The following is a 23,220-nucleotide window of genomic DNA, read 5'->3' on the forward strand; positions in this document are numbered from 1 at the left end:
TGACCCCAAAGTGATGTCACACGTCAAAATAACAGAATAATTTAGTCTTTGGGTAGTGAAGCCGAAATATAGACTATGTTTATTATTTTTCGTCTTAATTATGTAATCTATATACATAATCCAAAATGGGCTAACCCAAATTTTTGATAAATGGGTAATTGTCCGTAACCCTGTCATTATAATTGACTACATATGGACATACCGTAAATTATTTGGCACTATACGAAAAGTCATATTTGACCATGTCTTTCCACTGGGGTAAATCTTGAGCAGAGGATGTGTAAATGTGGTGAGTATGAAACGCAGATCCACCTTTGACTTAATTTACCCCCGGTGATCCCTCCCCCTGGGGGCTGTAGACAGTCAAAAGTGGTACTGCATCTTGTACTACCCTGGAAAAAGGTAGAGTAAAGGTGGGTAAAGGTAGGTAAATTGGACTTTACGTGTAGTGTGGAAGGATGTAATTCATCTTCATCCGAATAACATAATATTGCAAACATATACATCTGCTGTGAATTTTTCGTAATAGAATTTATATTCGTCAAGATAAATAGATTGTGGTAAATGTGATATCACCACCACCACCACCACCACCACCACCACCACCACCACCAGTAAATGTGATATCACCACCACCACCACCACCACCACCACCACCACCACCACCACCACCGCCACCACCACAGGTCTTCCCATAAACCTTTGCAAGAATCCCTCCCCATGGCACATGTCAAGTGCAGGGCCCATTTACAAAATTTCAATATTGAACAAGTTAACAAGTTGCTATTTTATCAAAAATATATATGTAATATGATAGCAGTAATCATTACAAGTATACTAAAGACAGGAAAGGGACTGTCAGAAATAAGTCTGACTGGATTTTTACTTTCTTTAAGTTGATGGCAGTTATCAATACATGTATACTAAAGACAGAAATGAGGCTGACTGGACCTTTCCCATAAGTTGATAGCAGTTATCAATACAAGTGTACTAAAGGTAGAAATAAGCCTGATTGGACTTTTACATTAAGTTTTTAGCAGTAGTCAATACAAGTGTACTAAAGGCAGACATAAGCCTGACTGGACTTTTCCTTTAAATTGATAGCAGTAATCATTGCAGTATACTAAAGGCAGAAATAAGACTGACTGGACTATCAAAACAAGTTGTTCATATATACTGAAAGAGGTTATATTATGTATGTTCGTCATTAACGAGAAATGTAACTTACTAAATGGCATTTCTCTACGACTACTGATAAATTCCTTTGATATAATTATACCGTAAAGAGACTGATTGAGGTTGATTTGAAAGTTAGTCATCACCTAATATTCAAAATAGCAAACGTCTTTTCTGTGCTCTTTTGAAAAAAGCCGTCTGGCAATATTAACAGGACGAAAAGTGACAGCTTAAAAGAGCTTGTCAACTATAACAAGGGGCACTATAGTTATTGACGAGTGATACGACTCCGAGTTGTGCTTTCACAACAAATATATTCATCACTTTTTTCTATCATTTTTAAGCAGTTAACAAGATTTTCAAAACGAAATTAAACACTGATTAGCAAACAGACATAAGTAACTTTAACCGCTAGCAATGTATGAACAGAATGACGATCAATTAGAGCTTAGAAACACAATGTTTCATGCGTAGGTTATTTATACAATTTAAGTAACTGACAGCTCAACAAGTAAAGGTTTCATCATATTACCAAAGTTAATTCTTTTGCCTCAAGCAGTGTATCGATCATAATTCTTTCATGGGATTCATTCCCGGCGTGTTCTCTCTCAAGCTTATCTAAGCCATTGATGTAAGCTACTGTCCTTTTTACGGCAATACTAACACATTTGTTCTCAATCTCATCTAGAGCCATTGATGTAACTACTATCCTCTTTACGGCAATACTAACACGTTTGTTCTCATATAATCTCATCTATCAAAGCCATTGACGTAAACTACTGTCCTCTTTACGGCAACGTTTGTTCTCAATCTCATCTAAACCATCGACGTAAACTGCCTCTTTACGGCAACACTAACTCACATTTGTTCTCATCTAAACCATCGACGTAAACTACTGACCCCCTTTCCAGCAAAACTATCCCTTCTCAAGGTTATCAAAAGTTGAATTAATGTAAACAAAACTTCCCCTCAACCACAGACCTGCCGTGTTCTGCAGTCAAATTGGTCTTATAGAAAGCAGCTTTGGTGAACACTCCCTGTTTTAGTTGTAAATGTATATGTTATGCATAGTCTCCTGGTGAACACTCCCTGTTTTAGCTGTAACTGTATGTGCTATGCACAGTCTCCCGGTGAACACTCCCTGTTTTAGCTGTAAATGTATATGTTATGCACAGTCTCCTGGTGAACACTCCCTGTTTTAGCTGTAAATGTATATGTTATGCAGTCTCCTGGTGAACACTCCCTGTTTTAGCTATAACTGTATGTGCTATGCACAGTCTCCTGGTGAACACTCCCTTTTAGTGTATATGTTGTGTACAGTCTTCTGGCGAAAGCTTCCGTTTCCTGTTTTTAGCTGTATTAATGCCGATAAATGCTTCCACAGTTTTCCAAATTGTCATTCCAGCGTTGTTGGTATAGTTGATGAAAGATTTGGTTGTCATCGACATTTCAGTGCACGTATTGTAAATCATGACATCAAATCGTTTATGTAATAATACACACGTTTAATACATACATCTCAGTTCTACTCAAATTACAATTGATGGTTTCATTTTCACCATATACCAAGTCGTCTGAGGGAGGATGTATGTCGCCGAAAATAAATGCACTTTTATCAATACATGTACTTAATATGAAGAGGGCTACCAGACTATTTGACTCAAGTGATGGTACTTGGGTTCTAGTAAGTAGAATATTGTAATTATCTTGCAATAGACATCAAATTACCCCCCCCCCATCCTCTTCCCCTCTCTGTATTAACTCATCATATACGCACGTATTGTCATGGTGTCAACAATAATAATAACAAAAATATGAAATCAAAATACATTTCGTTTCAAACTTTGTAGACAAAAGTGAAAATCAGATTTGATTTCAATGAAAGAAACACATCGAAACCTTACTGATATCACTACCTGGTGTACACAAATCGTACTAACATTGCTACATTTTATCATCTGGCGCACACAAATCTTACTAACATTGTATTTCAGGCATGTCAATGATCAATATATGGCAACATAAGTTCAGCAATGATTAGTTTTTTTTCAAGATATTTCTAGTGCCAGACAATTTCATTTCAAAATGTTATATCAGGTGACGGTTTGTTTCTAAGCAACTGGTTTCCAGTGCATTTGATAATGCTTGATTTTAATATGTTTAGGGCATGGGGAGAGAGTGACAATACTGAATCAAATATAACAGATTCAAATTCGTCTGCATCTAAAGCGTTTTACCTCCATTAATAAATCATTTGCAAATCACTCCGTCTATTAGTCAGTCAAGGATTAGGTTAATTGTACTATATCAACCATAATAGTATCGGCGTTGTCATAGAAACTAGCATCCTTTGTAAATAAACAGACCGGTAAAATATATATATCTCGAAATAAGTTCGGTCAAATAAGGGGTTCATTATAGTACACAGTAATAGTAGAGGAATATAAGTGCAAATGGGTGTGATGCCTACCCTTTGTGTGGAGTCGTTATGAAAAGAGTTATGGCGACCCAATTTATCAGAAGACACATTTGTGTCTGCAAATCCTTTCAAATAATCAATGTATTTAAATTGCATTATATCCCCAATGATTCATCACCTTACGTGTATATGTTGTGTTCATTTCACTTTTAATGGATACATCATACATCGTAGTATTAAAGTTGCCGTATTGATGATAATCCTGTATTTACTTTGGATGTTTTAATTCATAAAATAACTAACTCCATGATGTTTTTCTATATGAATAAAACCATGTGGACAACCTCGACTAAGGCTGTATTTGTATATCAATACACTGTAAATAAAAGTGTGTAAAAAGTTTGTTATTGTACGTACAATAACAAACCTTTTACGCCATTTATTTGTTGAGCGTAATTTATTGAGATACAAACAAGGACTTGGAATATGTTGCTTCGCATTGGTTATTTTTCAAGTAGGAAAGCAGAGTGGAGTTATTTCATTAAAAATCCAAAACAAATACTTATAAATTCTCATCCATACTCTTATAAGGGGATAAAGTCTGTAACTCAATGTAACTCAATGTAACCCAATGTAACTCAATGTAACCCAATGTAACTCAGTGTAACTCAATGTAACCCAATGTAACTCAATGTAATTCAATGTAACTCATTACTTGGGACCAAGTGTTAACATGAATCACTAAGCCAGTGAGTGGTGTTGATTCTCAACATAGTATTAAATTAACACCTGTGTTTCTAGTTCATGTTAATTACTTCAGTCTGCTGATAAAGTCCTTAGTGATAGAACAATAGCTTCAGGTACAGCTTTCCAAGAGTTGGTTGTGTTGGAAATTGAAAAGTTTATGCTACATTAATATCACGAATATGTCGAGACTTGATTGTTCTACAACAAACAATAGGACATTGTTTCATATTCAAGAACGCCATTTATCTTAAAAGAGAAGTCCAATGTTTGTTGATAGTTGATTGACTTGGAAATGGGGCTTGAAGCGAGACACATGGCTTCGGCTGGGAGGCTGGACTTGGTACATTCTTCCAAATATTATGAATATTAGTTTTGTTAGTAAGTTAGTAAGATTTGTGTCGAGATAGACATCCATTGTACTGATGATATTTGAGATTCTCTCTTCGTTATCGTAATTTACTCACTATTTTTTCGAAGAAATATCAAGAGGCGTTTATATGTATGGTTTTATCCGTTATTTACTTCAAACTGCAGCCGTGATGAATTAATTTATGTTGTTGTTGTTGTTGTTTATGCTATGTATTTCGGTGTATTACTAATAGACCACAAACATCCATTTGAGAGTGTATGGCATGTTGGTTTATTTGAAATTATTGACGGAGTAAATGAAAAAAATGTACACAAAATAATCAAATGTATGAGAATATAAATTATAAAATCAAAACTAAAAATAGTCTAACTTTATACTTTACACTGGTATTAAACAAAGCTATAATTTAAGGTCTAGTTTGTTTTTTGACTTATCTCTTTTGACTTGCCTACAATTTGTAACACATGGGGACAATTGGACTAGTCTGAACGATATCACGTATTGTGACACCTTGTACTTGCTGAGCTTACAGTCTGTTACACGTAAGGCCTAATAAAAAAAGAATTGTGTGGTTCCTATTACGCCCAATGTTGGAATAGGTTGGGTAGGTAGATTTTTTAAAATTTTATTTTATTCCATATTTTTTTTTCATGTCCGAGTGTCCAGTTTAGGTTTCCCATTGTTTTCCAAATGGTCTCTGTGTTGTTTAGTTCTTACTATCAGATGTACAGCCATTACAGATTAGAAGAATAGTTTTATATTGTCTTTTTAAGTTGATGTTAGTGTCTTGAGTTTGTAATTACCGTGTTTGGGTTCAGACATGACGCTGTTTATACATGTCACCAAACACCCATTTGGAGAGAATCCTAATATTGCAATAGCTGACATTGGCGTCAAGACAACAATTTAGACGTGCTTTTATAAATGTATGCCATCTCATTTCAATAGGTATTGCTATCATTGTTCCTGAGAATAAGAGACTTTAGTGATGAGGGCATCACATTTTAGACAAGACGGAAGAATGTCATGACTCTACATGTTTAGTATTTTAAAAGATAGCGTGTCTGGAAAACAATTGTCCTCAAGGCGTCCTTTTGTTTCAAATTCACGGACGCTTCACGTAATTTACATATAGTCATGTTTAGACAATAGACATTCCAAGTTTTCCTGTATTAGTAGTAATTTGTAAAATTTAAGTCACTTGGCTTTTGACCGTCGAGCTGTAAGACACTCGACCTTCGACTTCCGGCCTTGGGATGAGGGAGTCGACTTTTGGCTTTGAAGCCGTGAGGTTTCAGAGCCTTGATAAATAAAGTCTATGTTCCAGTTCATACCACACATCGTCTCGTACGCAGTTTATCCTACCTAAAAACGTACTGAAAAACAAGGCGGGGTCGCTTAACTGGAACCAAACGATTATTTTTTTAGGTTTAATGGAACAACACATATTTGCGTTATCAAATATTTTCTTTTTATTTAACTATTACCACAGATGTTTGAAAAAAATGTTTTTTAAATGACAGGAATAAGTAATTAGAGATCAGAAACACTATTTATGCAAATTACACTTATGTTGTCTTTGTTTAAAATCTATTTATACTCATAACAATACAATAGACAGCTAATTACTGTTATTAAAAATGCAAATGTAGCGGCTGTTGTATCATCTTTTGACTATTTCACGGGAGCACCACTTTTCCCCCATTGTTCCATTCTCATCCGTGTTCACCGATATTATCGTTATTATGGACACGTTTCAAGTTTGATAGACACATTCATCATAAAAAATCGATATCTGCGATGAAATAATTGAACTTGTTCACTTTGTGTGAATACCCATACTCACCAAGGGCAATCTCAGAATCTATACAATAATCGTACAAATAGATTCCTTTCAAACGATGTCATTTCCTCCGATAGGTTGAACGAGGCTTTCAAGTACTGAAATTTGTGCATAATTGCGATCATTTCAATCGATGGCCTTGTATTATTAGTCTCAATTTTCGACTTGATTGATCAAATAGCTACAAATTCAAGCATCAGAAATCAGACTCAGTCCGTTTGCAAATCTCTCTCTCTCTCTCTCTCTCTCTCTCTCAGATACAGCGCCTCTTCTCTACCCTTTATCGTACTCTATTATTTGTTTAACTGTTTCTCTCTCCCTCCCCCCCCCTCTCTCTCTCTCTCTCTCTCTCTCTCTCTCTCTCTCTCTCTCTCTCTCTCTCTCTCTCTCTCTCTCAAAAATCAATGTCTCTTGGAATTCTTTTATTGTAATTTGTTTGGCTATCAAGACAATAGGAAATGTTTCTTTTGTTGAGGTGTAAGTCCTGGTTTCATATTTCATATTTCATTTAAGGGACACACACTATGTATGCACGAGCAAAAGACGAATACAACACATTTACTGTTAAATTGAACTTTCGCGCTGTATGCATCTCATATCGTACCTCTATAGCTTGTGGCAAGAACAGTCTGGAGTTCAACAACGTCATCAAATAAAATTATCAAGTTGTACAACAAGTATGTTGATTTTATCCAATTACAGCGACTAATGAAGACGTAATAACAACAGGGAATTCAATACGTGAAATAAAATTAAACTTATGTCCTCACTGGCCAACGACGCCCTCTATCCATATTTGCCCATGACAATGTTGTGTTGTCTCACTGTAGGTGAAATTGTTGCATGGAAAAATAATAATACCCATACATAATACACTATTAGTTTACATGGGCTTGGATGGTGAGAAAATGATACCGAGGACAACATCGAATGAAGTGAAAATATGCAATTAAACACAAATTAGCAGCAATCTCCACATTTAGGAAGTAGTGGTAGTATGAACACATACACACATTCATTAGGTTGGGGTGAATTTTTAATTAATTAATTGATGCCACATTGCAGTTGTCATTATGGTCTTTTCATCTACAACAATTCACATACCAGGACGTGTTGCTGCACGTTTTTCATGTCATCATGACACGACAGTAACTTCACCACGCATAATATTTTTACAGCATTGTCACACCTACACCGATATTGAGCCACCATATACATGTGGTGACGTTCATCACGTGACACCTCTGTCATAACGCTACATCTATTTCCACTAGGTTATTGCGGGTTGAGCTATGCCCAGTCGACCACCTGTACGTGCGATGATCAAACACACGTAAAAAGTCATACCCTGCTGGTTTTTCAACTCGGCGAACCAAAATGACGGATTACAAGGAATCTCTTCAGCTTGAGGATATGTTCCTCACCGCTGCGGAGGTAGGGGACAAAAAAACCATACTCGCAGCGTTGGAGAAGCATCATATTTTTAATGTTAACTGTGTGGACGAAGAAAACAAGACGGCGCTGGTTCTGGCTGTCGAAGCTGCACAAACAGGTACCGTTAAGGTTAAATCTGTTTATATCGTTGCAATAATATTTTGTTTAACCTCGCAGCACAGAAAGACTTTTTCGTTGGTATGTCATGCAATGAACTGTAACAAGAGTTAAACAAGCTAATACCACTGAATCGATTTGCATTGTGTCTGTGATCAAAAAGACTCCTTTCTATGGCACATTTGAAAAAAATTCATCTTGAAACCAAATATGTTAGGTATGTATATGCACAACGTGATTGTGTGTGTGTGTGTGTGTGTGTGTGAATACCAGCTCATATGAATGCAATTATTTTTTATAAATTTTATTTTGGTGTCGTCTAAAAAACTTGACCATGACTGTAGTACTGCATAGGCAGGGTTGTAGTCATTGACAGTTTCAATGTGCCATAAAATGTCATAATTATAATAACATCTTTTATGAACTGTAAAGTTAACATAACCAGGCCCGATAGAATTATCGGTATGTGTGCTTTGATCATATGAATACTAGAGTTATGATCATACATCTGCATATCATATGTTGGCTTTAGATAGGGGAATCCATCACGCTATAACACTGTTAACTAATCAACTCCCCTGGCGAGCTTTACAATACAAAGTGTGCATGTTGTGTAACTGAGCAGTGATGAATGGTTTTGCAATTGGGACTGTTCGACATGTGTTATTTCCATGAAGGTTGACCCATTATGATACATTATGAGCCGTTGTTTACTGACGCTGTGCAAGAAGACAATGTTAGGGAGTGGCGACGTGTGTGCTGGTGAGAGAGAGAGAGAGAGAGAGAGAGAGAGAGAGAGAGAGAGAGAGAGAGAGAGAGAGAGAGAGAGAGAGAGAGAGAGAGAGAGAGAGAGAGAGAGAGAGAGAGAGAGAGAGAGAGATAGGGAGGGAGAGAGAGAGAGAGAGAGAGAGAGAGAGAGAGAGAGAGAGAGAGAGAGAGAGAGAGAGAGAGAGGGAGAGAGAGAGAGAGAGAGGGAGAGAGAGAGAAAGAGGGAGAGAGAGAGAGGGGGGGGGGAGAGGGGGGGAGAGAAAGAGTTAAACAAATAATAGAGTACGGTAACTGGTAGAGAAGAGGCGCTGTATCTGCAAATATTTCCGTTGTTTGATATACAATTTTTCAAACAACATGATCGATAATTTTACATGTAAGTCTGTGCGCGTTTGCAAAGTTACATTACTCGTTCAAAACTTATAAGCTATCATTACTATACGTGAAGATATTCTTTCTGTTCTTTTAATATTTTATGCACACGTATATGAATATAGTAGTCGAGATTATTCACATCACCAAAGTTACTAACTCACATAAATGGACAACTCCTTTGGCTTTACAGTCTCCCACGTACACTATCATTATCGTATTGTACCATTCTGTGATTAAAGTCAAAGAGATTGATCGATTTTGTGGGGGATTTTAATGATCAACCGATCTTATTTTTATTTAAGGTTAGCGCTGCATTTTCCTATAATTGGGATAAAATATCGACTTGCTAAGAATTAGGCAAGGTTATTGACAGTGTTTACTTTGAAGTTTGCCAACCCACTGATGAGATCAACTGACCGGTACATTGAAGGTCAAGGCAAATTGTGTACATGTCCTTCACAATACATTTTGATACTTATTTCTCAAGTTGGTCGGTTTTTGTCTCCGTATTGTGATTGTATACGATGTAGTTGTGCATGTCATCATGTTAATATTACTGCAGTAGAAATACAGACTAAATTGCCGACTATTTCGGCATGTAATGTGTGCACCCTTCCTCAGTAAAATAGATACACATACATCGTCATTGGAGTTATAAATAGTTGCGTCTTTTTAATATATGCAGAGTGTTTACTTTTAGAACATTCAAAACATTCCATGGGTATAGATATTAATGATAGTCATGGCCAAACTAAATGTGTTATTGTCCGAAGCTGAATACACGCAGAACATTCTGGTATGACATCACTGGTTATTTGATATTGTGGTATGGCATACATACATACATACATACATACATACATACATGCATACATGCGTACGTACGTACGTACGTACGTACGAACGTACGTACGTACATACATACATACATACATACATGCATACTTACATGCATGCATACATACATACATACATACATACATACATACATACATACATACACACACACATACATACATACATACATACATACATACATACATACATGTACACACGGAAACACCCACACACAATAGACGTAAGTACATACTAAACTCTCACATGATATACAAAACATGATGACATACAATGAATGGTTGCCAATTGTAACTCTGTAAGTCTACTTCATTGCACCATTGATTATGTTATAACGCGGATCTCAATAACCCGAGTTCACTTAGACCCTCATTTTAACTCACGTTAAGAGGGCTATTTTTATAATAACAAAGTAATATATAGTCTATATTATGAATGGTGCAGATTAAGTAATAATTGATGGGCATTTTATATAATAATATATATTTATGGTATGATATTTGAATGAATTTAATTCCTAGTTATTTGTTTAAAAAAGATATCTACTACGATTTAAGAGAATATGTTTAATCAGGAACCAATTACTGTATTCTGCATACAACTGACATATAGCAGAAGAACGTCAGATTGGCCACGCTCATACTCTTTGTGAAAATGAAAAGCGATAGTTATTATAGACGCTCACCTCTCTTTTCATTGGTGGCTCCTGAATCCAATTGAGCACAATACAGACAGCACTGATTACCTTATATTTTGTTTCGTGTTATAAAATTACAAGTCAAGCATTTCAGAAAAGACTAGCACATTTTTATATTAAAACACGGGTCCATTAAAGACCTCGCATTTGTGCAAATCGATTTCCTTTGATAATGGAGTATTCAGTAGAAAGGAAAAATTCACTGTTGATGTAAAATATTACTATAAACAAGGTAACATTGCATACCGTTAGCTAACCGACAATGGTGGCATATCATATATAAACTATTATACACATACTAGGGTAACCATGGTAACCATTCTGATCTAGTGAACTATTCCGTGTAACATCATGATCATAAACGTTTATCAAACGAGTTATTTTTCAACTTTTTGCATTATGTTCACCTATTCATAATCATCTATTATGTAACATCCGACAACACAAAATAGTCTATAGGCTATAGACAGAGCTTTGGAAAACTCGAACTATAAAAGTTTTTAAATAAATCAAGCAAGATGACTACATATTGATAATAATGTCAACGTGTACAATAACATAATCCTACAAGCACAGACAAACTTATCTGTGCTACAAGCAATGACACGTTACAACTTAACAAATTAACATAACTATTCAAGCCATGGTACAATTGGTGTACAGTACCATTTTGATCTCTTTTTATAAAACAATAGGCAAAAATACGAATAGCCGATTTAAATTCTTATCTTTTTATTGTCCTTTTTTATTATACTCACCGGCTTGTGACGTCATCGACAATGATGTTTAGATCGCGCGATATCATATTCCACTATCTAATGATATTACAGACCATTCAAAAAATTTCAGCAATATTTGACGGTGGGTAATAATCAATACGTTACGCTATAGTCAGTAGAACAGGTAATATACATAATACATACTGTAGGTGTGAGTCAACCTAATTAGGTTACCATGTTGATTTTTGATCGCATATTTATATGACAGAGGGGTCGTATTACCTGGAGGTATTTCTACACTCGATCGCTCATCTGTATAACGATGATAGGCTAATACTACTGAAAAGAATAGCGATAACACGTTTGATAAATACCATGATAATGAAAGAAATTCTTCATTTCGTGAAAGTCGATTTATTTCGTTGTCATATTTTGATTATTTCATATGCAGGGACTGTAATTCCAAAGTAGTTGCAGATACGTTTGCACAATTTAGCTTTTGCATTTCCTCGTTGATAATATCAAGCCTTCATATCAATTTCTATCTGTTGAAATGACGCTTGCTGATAAATTTTGATAATTATGATACTACTAATCAACCACCAACAACACAATGGTCACATAACATAAAAAACCTAACTATGACGAGATGTTTGGAGGGATTTAGAATAATTGTCAAGTTGGCCACAGGGGTGTACCTTTACACTAATTATCAATTCTAAGAACTTCCCAAATTGCACGGTACTGTACACTGGACTGATGTCCGTATATAAACAGATATGAATAAGATGCGGACTTGTGAGCCAATCAAATAAAATGAAACTCGATGAATTGCTACAATGTAAGCTAGTTAAATCGTTGTCTGGCTTGACCAAAATATCTTATCAACATTGCTATGTGTTATAGTCTGGCACTACAAAATATCTCACAAACATTGCTATGTGTTATCGTCTGACACTACAAAATATCTCACCAACATTGCTATATCTCATTGTCTGGCACGACAAAATATCTTACTAACATTGCCATATCTCATTGTCTGGCACGACAAAATACCTCACTAACATTGTTATGTGTTATCGTCTGGCACAACAAAATATCTTACTAACATTGCCATATCTCATTGTCTGGCACAACAAAATATCTTACTAACATTGCCATATCTCATTGTCTGGCACAACAAAATATCTTACTAACATTACCATATCTCATTGTCTGGCACGACAAAATACCTCACTAACATTGCTATGTGTTATCGTCTGGCACAACAAAATATCTTACTAACATTGCCATATCTCATTGTCTGGCACGACAAACTATCTCACTAACATTGTTATATCTTATCGTCTGGCACGACAAACTATCTCACAAACATTATTACTGTATCTCATTGTCTGTTTCAACAAATAGCTCATACAGACAAAGTTTTGTTTTAGTTTTTAAAAAAAGTAAACAGTGTTGTTCATAAGGTGATCATATATCCATATAGTGAACACAACAATGTAAATAGATCTAAAATATGATCAGAATAATGGAAACTGTTGTCCATTTACCTTACAATTACTGCGACTTCAGACTATACAGCTGTTATTATAAAAAATGGTATAAGTGTCCACATGTTAGTGGCCTGCAGCCTGACGCAATCACGTATGAACTACCACGAAACAGGAGATAGGGGATGGACCGTATTTGATAAGTAAAACAACTCATAAGGTATAATAAAAACAACAACGATAACTGTACTGATTATCACAGTCTCATTGGTCTATGAGTACAAATTCTTGAGGGAAAAATTTGGTTTTGATTTAATCTATTAATCACAAAGTCATTATTTCCCTCTTTTTCGTGCGTGACTTAGTCTCCAAGCAAATATTGGATATACCCTAGAGTTCAGTAGCTCGTTTCCTTAAGTCATTATGTCTGAACAATATGATCCTTCCGTTATGTATTATTGGTCCAGCTTTCATTCTGAAAGTTGTCAATGTATTTTTGTCAGCAGTTTCGATCTTTGTTTTCTGATCAGGTCCGCACATTCACATACTTCCATCATCTTAAAACTAACAGGCCTTTGCACCAATAGTAAAGCACGCTACTTTCACGCGGAAAGAAATACAGAACTCATGAGGGTAAGTACCTCATACTTAAAATGCGTCCGTAGCTGTTTCTCATTTTCTAAACCATTTCGTTTTTCTGTTTTCACTTTACTTACACTAAATAAATGACGTAATCACGTTGAGTAATTTTGACAACAGCAACAGGTCCAAAAAATGTAATTGTTACATAGAGTTTGCATTCATTAGCAAGTAGCCTACAGTAGTACAGTAAACAAACTAACGAAATTTACAAAGTTCTGAACAATATTTCTTAATTTCAAAGGCCAAGGAAAATGCTTCCACTTGGCAAAGTTTGGAGCGATTTTAAGAAATTTGATTTTCAAGGAAATTAGTTCCCGAGGCGTCGACTACCTTTAATAATAACAATTAACATATGGCTGTAGTAGTGGGATGACATTACATGACGAAAATATGTAAAATGTATTACAAGTAGATGCAACATATACATAGATACAACTTAGGGTAATTAATGCATTCGTAAATTTGGCGACATCTGGACAAGAATATCACAAATGTTCCCGCCTTAATAGTAAGTGACGACAATTATATATAGACGACAGGTGAAATTGAATGGTAGACTTGGATGGCTAATACTAGCATCTTCGTATGTTATGACTCATGTCTTACCGACTATACTGTAAAGTCCCATTGCCTGTAACTTCAAGCCTTTCTCAGTCGTTAAATTTCAATAAACCCTTTTTATCCCTGTGATGCTAAATAATGCCAGGCTAAAATGTCTTCGCTGCTAGCACGATTTCGAGATCAGTTAACGGACATTGCACAACCCTAGGAAGAAAGTAAATATCTCTGTTTTCAGCCTAAAAAGTCTTTCCTTGAATGAATTACAGTTAAAATCAACAGTAAACATACTGTTACGTTGTAATAAATAAAACAACAATCTCAGCCATAAGCCTAACAGTCTGAGGCCAGGCTTAGATTATACTGAGACCTTTCTTACATCTTTCATTTTAATAACCTTTCAGACTGTTGAAAATGAATGTATTCTACTAATATAGAGTGATATGATCATTTCACAAGGAGCTAATGTTATCTACTTTATAAAATGCAAACCATGGATTGAGGAAAAAAATGGTAAAGCGCTTGAAAATATATAAAAAATATATAACTCAAAATCAAACAGCTTTAAGAAAAAATTCCAAATAAAAACACAAGAGTAAAATTTACACACAATTATAGTGTAATGATTTTCCATCTGCCAAATTTGCAATGAATGTCCATTTAACACGTGATTAGGTAAATAGTCTGCGTGTTAATGTTCATATATGATATATAATATTGGTTACAAAGGGATATCGTTATTAACCCCCGGGCAATTCATCTCCTACTGTGTGCATTGGTGCCGAAACGATACGATGTAAGTGGCAATCACGAGAGAAGTGACATTCAACGAAATTTATTGAGAACTATGGTATTAACGAAATTCATCACTATATAAGTGGAAGTAAATATGCCATACATATTAACAATAATGCAAATGTTGGAACAATTTGGCATTTCTGAGATCAACACAAATGACATGTTTTGTTAAAAGTAGAATGTGCCTTAAGGATGGATTTCACTGAAAGCCAAAGTTCTTAAAACATCTCAAAACTTTGCCAGATGGAGGCTTATTTCTGCTCCTTTTCAAATACTAAAAGACATTTTGGGTCCACCGTTTTGTTTTCAAGGAAACCGTGACACTTTCATTTTCCCATAGAATAACGCAGATGTCGGCGGCCGGCCATTTTGGAGTCGGCGGCCATATTGGATATCTTTTTGACCTTTATTTCAGAACATTGTACAATGACTCGTGATGTTTTCTTAGTTTTAACTGAGAATGGATTGGAGTTTTCTTGAATAAAGTAATGTTCAGCAAAAGTTCGAACTGTTGATTTCCGCGGTACATTTCGAGTGAAGTGGTATAACCTGTACGAAGGTCCAGATTTGGCTAAAGTCAGTGTACAATTAATGTAAATACAAATTACACACTAAATCTGATTTAGGAACAAATATTAGTGGGCACAATGTGATGAAAATGGTTAAACATACACAAAGAATCTTGACATCAGTATTTTCGGATGTAGTGATATCCAATATTTATGCCATATAATCATCTTTATATATTGGTGAGAACTCTAACAATTGCTAGACACGAGTCACCGGGTATTAGAGGTTGAATATAGTGGTTTTTATGAAACTAAATATTGCATAATCCTTAAAGCTAAACGTTTGAATCCCACAGCTTTGGATAACTATTATGTTATAAGGATTAAATTTGACAATACTTTTGTTCAGGGAGAACTTTTTCAATTGTTCTCTTGACAGCTGTTTTCCACAGCAAACTTTTAATCCTGATCCGAAACAGGCCTTTAAGCACAGAGATAGACACATTGTCCCTTACTTATAGAACGGTACACCCTTCTGTTTTCTTTATACCCTTACCATATTTCTACCTATGTCAGGTTGGTGTAAATATGACAACACCCATTGTAACAACACATATAAAGTACATACCAGTGGATAACGTTCATACACGACCCAAATGTCGTGAAAACGATCTTACCTGCATGTTTAACCAGATACGAGTACTTTTATTATAATTGCTATTTGCTTCAGAGTCAGGTTTTCAGCATGTGTGCCATTGGCAGCCTACAGCGCTAGGCAAGAATAGATCAAGGTATAATTCGTAAAATGTAATAACGTAATACAATCTGTACAAAGGCTGTGTCGTATGTAATGCATCGACACAAGTATCTATGACATTTTTTGTGTATAATCCACAAGCATGTTCGCCTTTTTATCCGGCTTTGTGCGGCTTTTAACAAAATTACTGCAATAATTTGATTTGTTTTGAGTGTACTGCAAGGTAATACAATCTTACGTTCCAATATCACTTATTAAATATAAGGTGATGTCCTTTGATGTAATACTTTAGTTTACAATTACCAAGGAATATCGGAGTTCACATTTTACTCAAAGCTATTGTATGGAAAATGACTGTGATGTGGGTACAGACAGCATCAACAATTGACAAGATACAGCGACGCACGGATTAAAACACTATCTTTTACTCGGGTAAAGCTTTCTTATTCTGCTCCAGTTTTACGGACTGGCATCATCATCATCATCATCATCATCATCATCATCATCATCATCAACATCAACAACAACAACAACAACAACAACAACAACAACAACAACCCAAAATATTCAAAAGTTTTCTTTAATGGTTATACACTAAGCTGCACATACAATATATTTGTAGTGAAATGTGGTCAAATGTGGTTTTACGTACAGTGTACATTTTACTATTGGTCTATCCTGACCTTTGACCTTTGACCTTTGTACACGAACTTCGTGCAATACTTTATTTGTTGTCTTCGTTTTATACTCGGTCTGTCTATTGTTAAGTCTGAAACGCCGCTGTAAATGACTAAACACTGTATATTAATTATATCGGACAAGGCCATCTGAAACTATTTTTAGTACTTGTGGATCGAGAGGGCTTTAATATTTAATGACCTTTCAGTATTGAGGACCCTCAGTATTTGGACAAATGTCTCATTTTCTGTAATATCTGTTGTAAACTTCAGTGTTTTTGGACCGGAACCTATACATGATTATGATTGAAATATATTGGAATATTGCAATTTGTATTTAAAATGTTGAAATGTATCCAATATTATACAGTAATGTAATGACGTAATGTTAATTCCATGCACGTAATGTTAATTCCATGCCAACAATGGCAGGGTAACCACAAATACCTAATAGAATACTAGCTAAGATGCAAATTATGGTAACGAAACAATCTTGGTGTTGAATACAACTAACTATTTATTGATGGGAATTCTTCATGTTCCTTTCAAATACACCAAGAATAAAGAGTTCATTAGCTTACGAAGATTACATGAGTTATTGTGTTATTATATGTATAGTATTATTTTCATATATAACATGACGTTCATTCAATTGTAATATTGCTAAAACGAATGAATCACGCAACTGAATAAACCATGATGTTCATTGAACAGACAAGAGATTGCGTTGATGTAAAGTTTAAATTGTCAGAGAGAAATAATACAACCTTTATACAATATGTATGTATGTATGTATGTATGTATGTATGTATGTATGTATGTATGTATGTATGTATGTATGTATGTATGTATGTATGTATGTATGTATGTGTTTGTATGTGTGTGTACTATATGGGCGTAACGTATCAAAGATAGAAGTATATGCAATATTAAAGTAAATTCCTTTCTTATTACGTTTTGTTCAATGATGCGCTACAAGTTGATTGACTTTTCATCTATGATATACGAGATAATTACTTGGCCTTGTAACAGTATGAGTGGTTTAATCAGAGAGAGTGTTATTAGTATTATTTGTAATTACTACACCGCGTCAACATTTCTTTCAAAGCTAAAGAACACAGAAAGGTAACGTAAGGTCACAGCTATTATAAACGGCGAGATTTTTAATTATCTTGAAATATCCATGTTTGACATAATTTCGGCTTGTCTTCTGATGGAATAATATAGTTCACTGCCTTAAATGTGATCAATTTGAAGACAAGATGACGTCATGTCATCCTTAAAAAACCCTAATAACCCCATGGAATTCGAACTTGTAAACAAGATAGGAATGGTACTAAACCTGAAATGGATGTAGGAACCAAATATTATCAACACTTGCTGGTAACACTGACAAATCGACTTCTTGGCATGTTTAGCCATATTATTTCACGAGGAGTTAGCTTACTTAATAACTCAGTTGATATCAGAAGAAAATTAAAACATGTGTGGGGTCACAAATTGTGCCGTTAAAAATAAAGGAATTAATTGGAATTGGACACTCATTCATTCCGAATAACACCAACAATCCATTTACATGTTATGTTATGTTGCTAATTATTGTAAGTGTCGTGTACCTGTCAATCAAAGATCATGTCAACCGTGTCCAAAATATGTAGGTCGTATCTATACAACACCCCTTAGTTCTTACTCCTCACTCTTTGAAATACCAAAAACCACAAATTTCAATATCATGTTTGTCTTTCATAAAACTACCTGAACGTGCAAGTAATATGTGTTCTCTTTTTACAAAAGACACCATCGTGTGTGTGATATCATGTTATGAGCTGGTCATGGTAAAGTCTTTCGATACGGTCATATCGTCACATATATCATTGTGGCACCCTTCCTACCCATGCAACTATGCCCAGATGTCATTCACTTGAACATCGCATTGATAAAAATATCATGGGTGCTAGTTTTCTGGATAATACTTATAAACTCCCTTTCTTTATCACTCTTAGTGACTTTCATTGCCATGGTGACCTTATTTCATTGACATAGTAACTTTACACTTGCAAGTTGTTAACATGAAAAGGTTATATTTAACGATCAAAATTCACTTGAGGTGAACGACCTGCCAATCAGATCTTTTACAAAAAGGCCACCTTCCATTTCCAAATAAGCATAGGTCAGAAATAAATCCAGGCATTTGGACAGCATTTAGTACTCTCTATATTCCTCCAAGAATAGTAGACATATGGCACACCCCCTAGTTTATAACCATGTAGTGAAAGTATCATGTCCTGAAATACTTGAAACCAGCTGCATTTGCAAGAGATCTACATAACGTTTCAGCTCAACAGTACCATTTTTGTTCTGGCGTTGTGACTGTTATCCGACCCATGGTTTTTGGTGTAATATAATATATGCATTTAGGCCTAGTAACACCTTTCGCTTACGTAAAATCTTTTGCAAAATTGCATATTGCAGCTGAAGTGAATATTCATGAGACTATTTAATTGATATGAATTACACGCAATAGTGTACTCGCGATGATCGGTGACAACTCACAGCTGTCGTTAGTGTGATAAATATAGGGACAACATTAACAATATTTCTTTTCAATCAACGGTTGACTTTTGCTTTAGTTGTCGAATCCATTCTCGTCTACATTGATTATCACTTACATCACGTCTGTGGTTTTTGATGTATATGGGCCGGGAAAATGTATTCCAGAAATACCTTTACGTTTTACGTCCACTGCCTCAATGATCTTCCAAAATAGACATCTTGGATGTTTGGGAATAGTAAATATTATTCACAGACGTAATTTTCAAATTTCAGTTATCATTTTTAACTCGATTTTTGATGACGTATAGTTACAATGGTAGTGTGCTAAATTTACTCTAGTAACCGATTACACTCAGGTGCACTCTTGACTGGAGTTTTCATGAGTTGTTGCTGTCGTTAACTCCACACAATCATTTTCCCGCCCAAATTAACTAGGAAAACATTTGTTCTTCAGTTATCTGATGCGCGATCTGATCCTTGATTTTGGCTTGAATCAGACATAAATGATTACTTCGGAATGTAAAGTGTAAACTTTTTTTCTGGGAAATTTCGTTACAAACATTCTTTAATGTCTGCCTGGTAGTATTTGTAGTCTCATTACATAGGGGTGTGGCAAATTGAATCAAGGGCGTTCATAAATTATCCAAGCGAATACGTAGTCAATGGAAATAAAACTTAAATCTGTACTAGCTCTGTTTTGGAAACTATTTTGTTAGATATCAGGACTTACTCATAATATTGTACATCAATGAGATGTATTGAATCCTGTGAGGGTAATTGTTTGTTAGTACACATAGTATGGTGCAATATAACATATCAAATTGATTTTTCAGTCTGCACAAAAAATTAGCACCATAAATGGATCACGATTTCAACTTATTACAATACTACTTATGGATAAAGCGACCTAATTAACATGCAGGATGTCTAATTATTAGTATATTTAAAAACGTTCAGTAAATGCATTTGTTGATTGTCTGATCGAAAAGAATACCCCAAAACAACCCTTGTGGGTTTAAAAGTAGCAATAAATGATTTCACATACATGGCAATGTTTATACAGTTATTGTGAAAGAAAATGACAGACTGTATTACCAGTATGATCGATTAACCATTCAACCATACGTTGTACGTATAGGCATTGTTATGTTAATTCTTTAAAAATTACGTTCGAATTGAACTATTTGTGTGGTGTCTGCTCTGACCAACTGAAAAATGTGTTCTGATGATAATCCGTTAAAAAAAACTTGATCGGTCTTTGGAAGTTGTTTATGTGATTAAATTTTGAGGCGAAAATTGTTTTGAGACAACAGACAACCTGTCAGATGATATTCACCATTTCTCCAGAGTGGGTAAATGTTTTTTCCGTGTCATTTTACAAAAGCAACTACGCTTTGTCTTCGATTTGAAACATACTAGCAAACCTTGACTGAATTGAAACGAAATATTCATATATGTCGATACCTACAGCAATCTAAACACCGTTTTCATGTACGATAACTGAAATATAAAAAATGTGCAACATCTTTTATCGATCATATATATTATAAAATAGTCAGATCTGTGTTTGACCCCTTACTATGCCCACATGTCAGTAAGGTCGCGTGTATTAAACAGTGGGTCATCCTGTTGACAAGACTCGGTTACTTAATTTCTGTGTATGTGTTTGGAACAAACGTTTACTCGTGCACGTTATATAGTCTTTAACTTAGATTTCAAATATCGCGGTTGCTTCCTCTTAACCCTGTAGACATAAATTAAAAAAAACAAACCACATTGACCTACGTACATGCCTGTCACAATTCAGTAGACACATCAAACTGACGTCACCATAGATTTCTGACAGCCTAAAAAGATAGAATTAAAACGTTTGCGTCATTAATAAATATATATTAAGTTTACCGTCAACACAACTGTTTCATGAACGTGTTTATTTTTATGTCTGTATTTGAGCTTCCTGAGTTCATGATGAGGAAGTAGGTAAAGGTAACTTAGTGTCAACAGACTCAGGAACCCTTATACCTACCAGTAAACCTGATAAAATTATGACAAGCAGTTGACCGGACTGTCCCTGTGGATAGTTCTCGTATGCAAATATTGCTTTTTCATTCTTCCTAACCTGATGCTCAATAACTATGCGGGTTGTCCTTCCATTAATAAAGTCATATATTTATGGGCGACATAATACGTGCAGTACAAACATAATATTATAATAGTGTCCATTAATACATTATCCCATCGTATCTATTGCATCTAAAACATTTTCTTTTCTTTAAGGAAGTGAATGTTTGTTAAAATAAACATATATAATACTAATCTGTTTTTGACGACCTGCAAATCAAATTCTCTCGTTCATATTTTGATATAAAGTTATAGATAGATAGATAGGAGGTTAATGGGATCATTTTGTACCCTTGCTACGATGGTGACCACTTTGCAAAAAGAACTGACACGCAATTAAAATGTATATAGATTATGGTTATGCGATATTTCGGGGTCAGTTGCCGGGCGAAATAACGTCGGCTAATGCTTCGGTGTATTCCGACTGTTGTGCCTGGTCTTGCCTAGCATAAATTCTAATATATTATACTGTTGGTGGCATTTTAATTTGGCTGCTAAAATTCTAATAAACCTATCGGTACAAAGATGGGATGGGGTGGTTAAATGTCATTTTACTAAAAGGAACATTGGAAAGTAACCATGTAACGATGTTCTTTACATTTCACACGACGGATTTGTTGCTACAATTACACAAACAAAATACAGGCACTGATAGCGCATACACATGATATATTACATTTTATCACACTGTGAACACAAATAAACAGTTTTTGTTTGAATCCGACTACTGATTTTAATTTGTATTTAGTCAGATAAATATATCAATTTTATATGTTTGCACGCTATCAGTGTCTTTTATGTAATTCATGGCAAACACTTGTGTTAGAAGTGAAATCCATCGAACTGCATAATTGAAAATCTATAGTCACCCCTGTTTGGTAGTATCTGTACAGCTAAACTTACTCTAGGCTGTTGCCGCTGAACTCGCCTATAGTATTCACTGTTTCAATAGAATGTCTTATCTGTACCAAGAAATCTGTCGTAAAGAAACCCCAAGACGTTACGTCATCATGAAATTGACCTTGAGGTGGGTGAAGGCCACGGTAATGTGCTATTTTCGGTAACAGTCACATTTTGCCCCTCCCTTCCCCATGTAAACACTTTCTTATTTATATCACTACCAAGGAAAGTCTGTGCGTGTATGTGTGGCAAGAAACAGTTATCATTGTGCACTGTTTACATTTTCAGTAGGATTCGAAAATACAGGCTGATACCACGAATTTGTAACAACATGTTATTTTACAGCCTAAATCGCCCACTCTTTAATGTTATGTACACCAATTGACATGCGAATTTTATATGTTCTGGGGTCAGTAGGTAAGAGGTATGAAAACGAAACCATTGTATCAATAAGTTTGCCCGATGTTTGTATGCAAATGTGTGTAATCAATGTAAAGCCATACACGGGCATAGTACCTTTAGAATGTTGCAATGTTGCACATACACATTATAGACAAATGGAAATTAAATAAAACTAAATAGAAATCTATGCAGTTTCTGAATAGAAGTCACTATGCTGTTTCTAAATAGAAGTCATTGTACAGTTTCTAAATAGAAGTCACTAATATAGTTTCTAAATAGAAGTCACTGTA

At 35.1% G+C, this 23,220-nt stretch overlaps 1 protein-coding gene across 1 annotated transcript in view; it reads left to right on the top strand.

Annotated features, from left to right (window-relative positions):
• Nucleotides 1–7,932: 7,932 nt before the first annotated feature.
• The window catches only part of LOC144445971 (short transient receptor potential channel 1-like), a 42,814-nt gene continuing 27,526 nt past the window's right edge, over nt 7,933–23,220 (top strand). The window contains exon 1 of the mRNA XM_078135623.1: nt 7,933–8,107. Within this exon, the coding sequence (XP_077991749.1) occupies nt 7,933–8,107 (175 nt within the window). The remainder of the gene's footprint in view (nt 8,108–23,220) is intronic.

The sequence above is a fragment of the Glandiceps talaboti genome, chromosome 14, assembly GCF_964340395.1.
Source record: "Glandiceps talaboti chromosome 14, keGlaTala1.1, whole genome shotgun sequence".
In the NCBI taxonomy this organism is placed as follows: domain Eukaryota; kingdom Metazoa; phylum Hemichordata; class Enteropneusta; family Spengelidae; genus Glandiceps; species Glandiceps talaboti.